The sequence below is a fragment of the Dicentrarchus labrax genome, unplaced genomic scaffold (genome assembly GCF_905237075.1).
Source record: "Dicentrarchus labrax unplaced genomic scaffold, dlabrax2021, whole genome shotgun sequence".
Lineage (NCBI taxonomy): Eukaryota > Metazoa > Chordata > Actinopteri > Moronidae > Dicentrarchus > Dicentrarchus labrax.
The window spans coordinates 4,366,758-4,378,513 of NW_026136708.1; the positions used below are offsets into that span (position 1 = coordinate 4,366,758).

Below are 11,756 nucleotides of genomic sequence, written 5' to 3' on the forward strand. Positions count from 1 at the left end.
AGTTATCGATTCTATTCAAAAACTAGGTTTGCAGTAAAGTCTACAGCAGTGATTTCCAACTCTTTTCTAAACTGACCATCCCTGAAATATTTTATGGATATTTTATATTATACTTAATGCACAACAACAACAAACAGCACAGAACAACTGATAAACTGTACAATGAACCAAAATAGTAAACACAATAACTGCAGGACGTTTGTGTAAATTTAGATTTGGATGGAAGTTTGGATGTTTTGTCAGATGATTTCCTGTGAATACAGAGATAAGTAACTTTTTAAGGGAACTTCTTGTACAATTCTCTGTATTATGTATCAGTATGTAACAGTCATACATACTTGAATTTAGTGTTTTCTTCTCATTGTTCTATTAGCTCTTTGGTTGTTTTAACTGCATATTTTTCTAATGCAGGATGAAGAGTGAAGGCTCTGTGAATATAGCTTGTGTTCTGATCTTAAATCACAATATCAACTTTAACTTCTTCTTCACAGAAATTAACAAAATGCTGAGATTTGGGTCTTCTAAAGTTTTCTTGCACCCCTTAAAATCAAGAAGGCCTCGCGACCCCTAGGTTGGGATCCACTATTCAACGGCATAGAATACCAAATATAAGTATTTTCTTAAAGAAAACAGGATTGTGCATATGCACTGTTTTAAAATGAACAGTTCCTCACCCTTTGGGGTCGAGCAGGTCTCGGACCTTCTCGTTGTAAATCTCCATGAAGGAGACCTCCACGGTGAAGCTCTCTCCCTCCCGGGCCTCCTGCACGGTCCTGCTGAACAGGGAGCTGCAGAGCCGAGGGATCAGACCAGGCTGCTCCGCTGAGCCCATCATGGTGTACGACTTCCCAGAGCCTGGACACGGTTATAGTTTACAGAATCCATATATAAAGCGGAAAACCAACCAAGCAATGTTAAAGAAACAGGAAGGAAGTACGAAATAGTATCAGATTGAGTGTAACTGGCTCCATAAGTCGCTCACATAGGCCCCATTTAAAACACCAAATGCAAAGACTAAAACATATATTAAAAATTGTCTGTCATAACAGGTTTCAGTGATTTGGAGTGGTGGAAGTGAGAGAGAAAAAGACTAAATCAGGCAGTAAATTAATACACATCTGGAGAGCGCTGCCAATGATTCTGCTATACGCATTGACTATAAATACAAAGACGTACCCCAACACCTCCTAAGCTTTCATGTAAATTCAATAAATTAACACTTTGGATTAAGCTGGAAAAATAAAGTGTCTGAGAGGCAGAGATTCAGATGAGTTAGCAGAGACACCCTCATTAAAAAAGCTAATTAAACTGCTTATTGAGACACATTTTCAGTCTGGAAATGTGATGAGATTCACATTATGGAACTCAAAGTGAACAGCAGCCTGGTTTGTTCGGTCCAAACTGTAGTAAGAAAAACTATCCCACAACACACAAGTTGAGCGAGTACTCGGTTGAAAAGAGCATCCGGTACAGATTCTGTACTTGCAGTATGCAGTGTAAGTGCAAGTATTATCAGAGTAAAATGTGTCAATAGTTTTCTCATACAAATATCTTCTTTTTTTTAACTTCAACCCATATCCATTTCAGGCTTAAATGAACAACTTCTGCAACTCACACAACTCAATGGATATATAGATACAGATGTTGTCAAAGGTAGACTGATAGATACTTTGCTCTACTGCTTAGAGAGCCAAGATTAACAATGGCAAACAGCAGTCTGCAGTGTGTTCTCGCTCATTAACTGAACAGTCTTTTAGCAAGACACTCCAAATGTGCTCCCAATGTGTCTGTGTGTATGTGGGGAGAACAAATGTAGGTCATTTTGGAAAATAAAGATCTGTCAAATAAGATGATGTGATATAATGTAATATAATATGTAATAGTCACTGACAGCAAACCATCATTGTTGTGGTTCCCCAATCCAGGCTGTAGACCTGAGGAAATGATGCTAGCTATTTCTGTTCCATCTTTTAAATCCCTCCTAAAAACGTGCTTTTATAGTCAGGCTTTAATGTGAATTTACATCAAGCAAAACCTTGTCCTGTGAACTAACTAGTCAGTCTTGGATTTTGTTTGCAAGATTAGATTCACTTATTCACACATATTCTGACAGCAGGACCCTAAACTGCAATATGCATTCATTGTAAATACCCATTCTAAAGTTATAAGGGTTATAAGGAGTAGGTGTAGTCGAACTGTTTTGACTTTTAATCTTGCTAGAAAAGGCCTGGCTTTATCTAGAAATGGCTTACACCTTGATAAGGTCAACACACCTTGGTGACCTTTTCAGTGCTTCTGCATCTAACAAAGCAATGAATATCCTATTAGGCTGTAAAAGCTTGAGAATTAATGAGATGTGTGAGATGTGAGAAAGGTCTTCACAGCGTTTTGACTTGTCATAGCAGGAAAAGCACAGGTGTTAATTAATAATGTCATCGATAGCTCGATCCTATTTAAATGTTGCAGGTTGAAATGCCAATGAGCACAATAATAAGACCATGGAACTGGCCCCTGAATGGAATGCAGCCCGTACTTATATTATTTGTTAATGTTCACTGTGAGAGAGGTCTGTTAGACGGTCAGCAGCCGTCACAGAGGCAAATGTCAGCTTACAACAAAGTTATACTATACACTCAGTTGGTACACTACCCTGATTTATATGATGGACAAAATATTAGAAATACAGCTCAGTATAGTGTAGTGTAATTCATCATACACTCTCAAATCATTTACAGAGAGAACCTTTATTTAGGACAGTCTGACATTAGAGACAGGCCTATATTTCTAATACCCCCGTTCCCTACTTAAGGCAAATTCAAACCTTCATCTACGTTTAACTTTTGTCTTGATAAATTAAGTACAATTTCCTCAAAACTAATTCCATCAGTACAGAAAGAGTCATGTCAGGTGTTCCTCTTTGCATTTTTCCATGAATGATGAAGAAAACTCAGCACTTCCTCAGAATGTTCCCATTGCAGCCTCCCTTTTAAAAGGTAGGGTGGTGGAAAAAACATCGGAAAAGTGTTTTGTTGAGGGGAGTTTAACATCGATCAAGAGCACGGCAAAGAAGAAAAGACTGGAATTAATTATGTATGATGAAAACATTAGTACTGTTAAAAATAGAAGCTCGGGGCAGCAGAGTGGTGAATATAGCGTGACTCTGTTGATGAAAAGAACTGCAGGTGTGATTGCACCTTCACTGAACTTAATATTCTGTGAGTATAACAACACTGCAGTGTTACTATTATACTGTACTTGTAGAAATATTACCAAGGGGCCGTAACTCTAATGTTTGCATCTCACCTGTCTGTCCATAAGCAAAGATGCAGGCGTTGTAGCCCATGAAGGCGTTGTCCAGCAGACTCTCCCCAAGGCACTGGAACACTACATCCTGACCTGCACCGACACCAGAAAACACACTTTTATGTCTCAAAGTACGGACAACTTTCAAGATAACTTTAAAAAGACAGATCAGGAATACAGAAACAACTCTTTCTTTATATATAGACATGACTTACTGGTCTCTGTTTTTCTATGCAAGACAAGACTCACAGCCCAGAATAGACACGGTGGGCGTTTTGTTCAGATTCAATACATCCGACACAGGCTGCTGAACTTTTTATACCCCTCACATTGCTAAGAAACCCCCTGGCAATGGTTTTGTTTTACCCCCTTACAATGTATAGGGACACAGAACCGATCTGGAGGTAAACAATGTGTAACTGTTCATCCCCCCCCCAGCACTCCCTTTCTCCCACTCCATAAATAGTTCTGAATATCAGGAAACATTCTGTCGGGAGATAAGTTTAAGAAATGAGTCGCTCGAGCTAAAAACAGAACGCACCAAATCAAGCAGAGTACAAAACACAGTGAGGCTGTGGCAATGGGCTGACCTGCAAACTTGTCTTTTTGAGATTCATCCATTGACCAGAAGCAGTAGTCATAGGCGAAAACCTGACGAGAACACACAAGGCAGTGGACTTAAATGTAAAAGAACTAATGCGTCACCAAATCACCACGTTTACAATGAAAAGATTATAGTTAGTGAATTAATTTGTGCAACTTTAATCGGAAAAATAATTCAATTCAGAGTTTAATTCAGTACTCACCTTTGGCTGACTCCTGCGGGCAACAGATGGAAGAAGAAATAAAAATATCAGTTAACAATTGTTGTTAAAAACCGACATGAACATGTCAACCAACCTAAAAACTATTTTAACTCATACTGTCTGTCTAACACAGGCCTGTGGATTTACACAGCAGAGGAAACATAGCAAGGACCTTGGCAAGAACATGTGAAAATATTTTGACACTAGCAATATTCATTCTTCTGACAGTTTGGTCCAAGTACAACACACTTTTTAAAATTCAGCTCCAAGCAAAGGAACCTTTGCAGGGAAAGCAAGGCGAAGGAGTTCAGCCAACTTTCACTTTCACACAGTTACACACAATCACACCTGGAGGCTGGAGGCCCAGGTAGTGGTTGGTAAAGTAATGTAAGCGTCACTTCTTTTTAATTTTTCCCACCAACATTTTCCCAGCCAGTCTGGGGAGTCTTGGACCATCAACCCTTTGGCCACTAGACTGCTTCTCTAACCTGCAGGCTAGTGGTTCCCAACCCTGGGGTCACAAACTAATTTTAGTTGGTTGTTAGATGGCTCTGGGATAAGGAGGAAAAAAACACATTTCTATAATAAAAATATATTACAACAACAAAAATGTCAACTTTGCAGATTAATATTAATCAGTTGTCTGCCTCTAGGCATCCTCTTATAAAGAATTAAATGAAGCATACTGAGAGTAGAAAAACTGGTTGAACTGTTTACCAGTTACTGGGCCCTCCGCCAGATGCAGTGACAGATTAAGATGAAGTGACATTTCTTGTTGGGAAGGCAAAGAGCTCAGTCAAATGTAAGGATGTCCTCGTCATGAGTCAAAGTCCATTTACTTAGATTTATATTTATTTATAATCTATTTTTGCTTAATTTTTCCTGCATAAAACACTTGCCACAATAATGTTCCGGCCTGCTCAGACACTGTATGTTTCTCTGGATGAATACTGAACCAAATCAATAACATGTCAATGCTGTGACTTGCTTTAACAGATACTTGCTGTTCATTGACTGCTCTCTGGCAGTTCAAAAAGTAAAGCAAACAACACTGCAGAGCAGGAACAGCAGAGCTAGCAAATCCTGAAAATCTGAAACGACTCCAGGTCAAAGTCAGTGGAGGGTTCAAGGATACGGAGTCAAAGGTGCTTTAATCGTAGCAGAGCTTAAAAATCTGTCAAGGTGACTAATCCTCTTTGGCTCATTGCGAATGAAGTGGGGAATGTGACCTTCAGCAGCACTAAGAATGTCAGAGTCTTCCAGTGTCCCTGAGACCAAGGACTGCACTAAATCTCTGCGTTCTCACCAGAGCACTTTAAGGCACACTCACTGCGTTTTAGGTTCATCCCAGGGCGGCCAACAATAGTATCCAATGCATCAGTTGGCAAATACATCACCACATTCCAGCGAGCAAATGTCAAATTTAATTATCAAACATGTTCAATGCTTCAGTGCAGCTCATGATGCGTCCATCGTCCATTCATGTTAGAGCAAGTCTGAGCTGGTTCATACTGAAGCTTTAGACTCAGTTTAACACAAGAAAAAACGGTATTATGTGGTTTAATGATTACGTATATTCCATAAATATTATGGTTAAAATGGACATTAATGCTTGAAGTGCCCTTCATATCTAGGATGATTGAATCCACAACCATCAGATTTGATTAAACAACTATGTTTTCTATTCTCAGTGCACCACAGGCTGAGCAGCACTAGTCACACTGCGTGTGTAGAAATATGTATGAGGAAAGGGTCCATTCTGGTGATGAACCCACAATTCCCCTCAGCTCTACGGAGCGTTTTAGCGTCCTTACGTTTACAGTTTACCCGCACACAACTATATTCTTTTGGTTTACTCTCACTGCTCTCTGTTGTTTTCAGCCACACCAGGCACCTGTTTCTGGCAAAGAAACCCTACTGTTCACTCTGCACCCAGCACCATAAGGCAGACTACAACAGCAATTATTAGTCAATTAATCACACATATACATACATGGCGTTTTTATCTTTTAACCATTTCCACAGACAAGTATAAAAGTTAACCGAGGTTCTTGCTAAAGCTGACAGAAGTGTTACTGGAGCACAGAGAAAAAAGGGGCGGGACTAGGTCAATATAAAAGGAGGAAACACTTCATCTTTTTGGCAAATCTATGTGAGAAACACAGATTGTTATATTTGTTATGGTAAAATAAATCACATTTAAACATAGGCACCCAGTCTCCAAGGAAGCCCCCTTTGAAGTGCGGTACTTACATAACACACAGTCTTCACTAAGGCAGAAATATCAACTTGGGGTTTACCAAAAATATAAAGCTGCAGATTTAGTCACGGCCACACACATTGGGGGGTGGGGGGTGGTGGGGGTAATAAAACAAGGCCTCCCTATTCGAGACTTGGCTGGTCCATGAAAGAGCAACATTAAGTCCTGTCCTCTCCTTGACTGGCAAGGACATTCCTGAGATAACTGGCAGAGCCTCGCAGCTCCAAGGAGTCACTAAAGGAGACGGAGGAGGATGGTAGGTCAGCAAGTCTATGACTGACCAACAACACACAGCCCTACACAACAGGACTATTTCAGATTGAAGCAGCCTGATAATACACAGACCTTCTGGGTGGATGATCACATATTACAGATTCTAATCTGTACACAGAAGTTCTCAAAGTCAGGGTATAAAGTGAGGAAACAGTCGTGATGCCATAAACAGATAAAAGTGGGGCTCTTATCAAAGCCAGGCTCAGATAAAAGAGGCTCACGATTATGGTTTCTTTTTCTAAACATTATTCTGCAGGGGCTGATAAATATTCTGCAACAACTCAAGGTCCGTTTATAGCATGTGCAGTAAAATGGGATCAATGAAACTATAGTTTTACAGGCCGGCTCCACAGTTATAAAAGCAAACCCAAGGCATTATTAATTTTTACCATCTTGAAGGTCTGACAGCCCCCGTTGTAGTCCTGGTTGCAGCTACCAAGGGTGCCGTAACATATTAGCACCCCCTGAGGCTCATGCAGCAGCTCAGTTAAACCTGTCAGGCAGTAAACTGACTAAGCACAAACCCTGTGGAATTGGCTGCTCAATGACTCCCCCAACAAACAACACTGTTCTGTAACACGGATTACGCTCAGAAGAGAATACAGTCTACTGGGAAACTAATCCAGAGGTTCCTTTATACAGAAACTGATGCTCTCTCTCTAAAAATACTTGCTTACTGGCTGCTCAAAATCAGGTTCACTTCTCCCACTCGTGCTGCTCTGGGATCAGAGTGGGAGAAGTGCTTGTCTGTGCTGCACTGAGCCTGTAAAACCTGTTCACATTGATCCCCAAAGGGGAAGCATACCGCAGCTGAAGCGTGTCGGGGCAGAAGAGACACACACAGATACATGCACACAAGAAAATGCATAGGATAAGTATGAAATATGAGACTCTCCCTGTCTACAAAGGGATTGATTCTTCCTCTCATGTCTGGAGGGGATTGCCCTGAGGCATATTTACTGAACAAGGTAACCTGAGAAAGAGGTCAAAGCCTCCAGGGAGCTTCTACCTGCCAATGCTGCTCTGACTCACTGGACGGAGGTGAGAGGACGACAGCAAACATATGGAGACATACAACACATGGAACGCTTTCACTTTACACAACCACTGCACATTTATCACCCAAAACACCTGTCTCTTTATTTTTTTAACTACTATTTTGATGCATTGCCCTGATGTGAGTTCTGACATCGTAATATTAAACCAGAGATACATTTCCATACTGGCTGGATGCTTAAGTTGTAACTTGTATTCTGAGTTTTAAATCTGAATCTTGACATCGTCCTCTCCTTTGTGCTTATTCCTTTAAATCCTGGCTCGACTACCTGAGCAGGACTGAGCTGGAACAGACACACCCTTTGTAAAGAGAGGAGCGATGCAGGAAGGACAGGGAGGGAGGAGGAAGAATGGAAAGGAGTAACAGAAGGAGGATGGGTGGGGTGAGGGTTAGGTGTGAGCTAACCTGATGGGCTGGTTAGAGTCTGTTTAAACTCTTCTGCCACTAATCCTGCGCGGGAATTACATTTTTACTATACTGTAAATACTGTATGTGTAAGGAACTGGGTTAAATTCCAGGTAGTGGCACCTCCTTGTTGCCATCCTACCTCCAGAGATTAGACATGTCTATTGAAATTAGCCATGAGAAATTGTAGGGAAAAACAACATCAAAAACCTGTAAAGTGTTGCCAAGGCAGTTTACTGCCTTAAGGCTATTACTCTATTCCTACATATGATTTTATATACAGTATTTCACCAACAATTATCTGTTTTTTGATTTTATTTGTTTATTTGAGAGTGACAGATCACTTTAATGAACATCAATATAAAAAAATAAAAGATGTAAACAAGCCAGAGATAGAGAAAATACTAACTTACGTCTGTGGTCCCTAGAAAGATAACAGAAACATTACAGATAACAATATACATATACAATACGCAAGCAGAAAAAGACTAAATACATTATGTCAAGTTCATGTTCCTTTAAGCCATTGTTTGAGATAGGTGTTATAAGTAGAACGTGTAGGACACTTCCTCATTGTATAGGGTAGGCCATACCAATATTACCTTCCCTTTACTGACAGCAGTTTGTATAAGTGTGGTGCATCTATGTGGCACCTCACAGTCCCCTCTAGTGGTGGCCATTCATCGTCATTCTAGCCGTAAAATAATCTTCATTCCATAGACCTTTTCACAGCAGCCATTTTTTGATTTTAAATAGTAGGGTAAGTGCTACCAATGATACTAAATAAGGCTGTGTTCCATTCAGGTCAAACAGAGTGAGGGTGCTGCTATGGTGCATGTTAGCTCACAGGAAAAGCTCTGCTGCACTGAATGCCATCATTAGTTGAAGTATTTGACTGAAGTAATCTATTGGTTATTATGGTGATAGCAATCAAAAATGCACCAGTGGCACTTTAAGGCAACTTCAAACAGCTTCTCCATCCACAGTGTAGTAGGTGGACCCTGATTGTTTTGTCAAACTTCCAACAAATTCAGTACAACAATATTTTTAAATGATATTTCAGTGCAGTGCAGAGAAAGAGGCACTGTTTTGAGAGTCACAAGTAAGTTTCAAGTCTTGGCTATGAAGCTCCACGTCACAGAAAGACACGAGAGAGGCTAAAATACAATTAACATTCTTCAGGTCAACGTGGATTATTTCCAGGATATTTCATCATTTAAATCAATTTCTAGGTGTTCCAATGACTGGAAAACTAGTCTCTAAATTTCCAGATTTTCCAGGATCTGTGGGAACCCTAAAACAGGCCCGGAGTCAAGTCCTTGGTCAAGACCAACACGGTCTTAAAAAAAGGCATTAACGGGTCATTATGCATCTGTCACCAAAATCACAAGGTTTTCTTTATTTTGTCAAATTGGGTCTTAAGTCATCAGATTCATGACTCGAGTCTGAGTTGAGTTCAAGTCATGTGACCTAAGCGCAAAGCTCTGCCATAATCACTTAAAAATGGTTCATGAATAAGAGACAAAGCTAAACATATACTGTGGCTACCCCCAGTGACCTCGCTGTGCACAAGTTCAACTGCTTTGCATTAAACTGATGATAATGTGATTAACTGGTTGCAGCTTACCGAGGGTCTCCTTTGTTCATGTTGGTGATGGCCGGATGCAGAACTGTCTGGTTCCCCTGCATCTCCACCACACATTTTGTCTTTAGGTCTTTTTCTGGATTGGAACAGAAGTCAATCAGAAAAGCAGTGTATTTTAATATTAACACAACAATTTGGCTTTTCCCTGCTCTTTCTTTTCAGGACCTACACAAACATGAAATGTGCAGTGAACAAAGTGCAAACAAAGCGCTCTCTAATCATCACAATGTACTGTTCAAATAGTTTACAGAGCATGTACGCACTAGTCATCATAACTTTACTTAGCAGGCACTGCCACAACTCTCATCACAAGACAACAGGTGGCAACCACTGTGTGTGTGCCAGTTCCTCGTGATCATAACACACACACACACAGAGAGAGGCAGGAAATAGTTTTATTGATGGTGATTCATCTAGGACCTGCCTGTGCAAACATTACAACCAATGCACTGCTCCCTGGGCCGACAGTAAGGAAAAGCAGGGTCACAGCTTCTCTTCCTCATTCCTACCTACAGTAGAAGGTTTCTAAGGCGGAGACGTCCTGTCAGAGCAGGAGTTAGGGCACGTGTGCCGTGAGATTTTCCACTGCTGCATTTTATTGTGAAAGGCATATTAGTAGTTAAAACCTTTGTGATATTAGTTTAAATTAAAAGGTAAGTTCAAGAAAGTTTCAGACACTTGCTCAGAGTGAAAGTGCATTACACATGTCACTGTTTATGCATTACAGTCCCTTTTCTGTCAGGATGTGATGTCACCGCCCCGTCCATACTTTTCCATTTCCACTCCCACAGCCCTCCAGCCAAAATAGTTCCATAAAGAGGGGCAAAGTAGACCTTTTCAGAGCCTGACTGGGAAAGCAAACGCTGTAAAACACAGGAATGAAGCCTCTATTGTTTGTGGAAAACTACAAATTAACCCTGGCTTCACAAACAGAGAGAGAGCTGTGTTGATAAGACTCTTTGGAGCTGGGCAGAGTTGTTAAAAAAAAAAAAAACAACCTTTGTTTGTGCTGTGAAAAACAGACTAATGAGTGGCTGCATGGTCCAGCTCACAACTGTGACTGTCACCGGGTTTGTGTGACAGTGAACTCACCTCTCCTGTTCATTGGTCGCACACGAACAGCGACCTTTACATTGGAGACATTGAGGATGTTGTCATCCATGGTGCCACCTGACCTGTGGCAAATGAATGAATGGACACAAGTAAAACCAGTTATACTCTGTTTGTACTTTAAACTAAATTACTCGCATTCAAAGTCCATCTTATTTCCCCGAACTACACCTGAACACATGCTTTTATTTTCTTACACCGCTGCTTCATTATTGCGCGAGACACCAGACTCTGTAAATAAACACAGTAAGCTCCTGACTCTCGCTTATTATTGCATTATTCACACTTAAACCCAACTCAGAGCAGCTTGTCGAAACTTCCATGAAGACATAACAAGCTAAAGTACAAACTGTATTGTTAATAGTAGTGAACAAACCGTGTGAAAGACTGCGCAGTTGTTTCCCTGTCCGACGCCCACAAGCACCTTCAAGTACATACAGCAGCTAGCCTGGGACGCTAACGAGAGCTGGAGAACAGCGAACACACACACACACACACAGAGAGAGAGAGAGAGAGAGAGAGAGAGAGAGAGAGAGAGAGAGAGGGGTCAAATATTTTCATAATGACCGCTGATAAATGTAACCGACCCCCGTACAGTGTGCCGTGTAACCCTGGTATCTGTTTGTAAGTCCAAAGAGCACTCACGGCCGTACACAGGTCATTCCCTCGGCTCTTCCACCTGTTGCATTTCCTGAAACTTCCCGCAGAGATCAGTCAAGCCATGTCGCCTCGCAGCTAAAGGGATTTGCTGGGAGATTTAGTGAGCTCCCTGGTTGCCCGGTTGCGCTCTGAGCTGCACACACTTGCTTTGAGAGGAGATTCAGCGCCACCGTGTGGATCCACAAGCACTACAGGTCTGCGCTTCTCCTTCAACAGAGATGTGTCCAAAAACATGGT

The 11,756-nt window shown here is 41.1% G+C and overlaps 1 protein-coding gene across 4 annotated transcripts in view; it reads right to left on the reverse strand.

Annotated features, from left to right (window-relative positions):
- Positions 1-11,650, reverse strand: part of LOC127368717 (kinesin-like protein KIF13B) — a 36,434-nt gene extending 24,784 nt beyond the window's left edge. For all 4 annotated transcript variants that reach the window (XM_051409816.1, XM_051409815.1, XM_051409814.1 and 1 more), the window contains exons 1-8: positions 11,505-11,650; positions 11,236-11,325; positions 10,842-10,924; positions 9,732-9,825; positions 4,110-4,122; positions 3,894-3,954; positions 3,304-3,396; positions 675-855 (exon numbers count right to left, since the gene is read on the reverse strand). In XM_051409816.1, the coding sequence (XP_051265776.1) occupies positions 675-855; positions 3,304-3,396; positions 3,894-3,954; positions 4,110-4,122; positions 9,732-9,825; positions 10,842-10,911 (512 nt within the window). In that variant the 5' untranslated portion in view covers positions 10,912-10,924; positions 11,236-11,325; positions 11,505-11,650. The remainder of the gene's footprint in view (positions 1-674; positions 856-3,303; positions 3,397-3,893; positions 3,955-4,109; positions 4,123-9,731; positions 9,826-10,841; positions 10,925-11,235; positions 11,326-11,504) is intronic.
- Between the last annotated feature and the right edge of the window lie 106 nt (positions 11,651-11,756).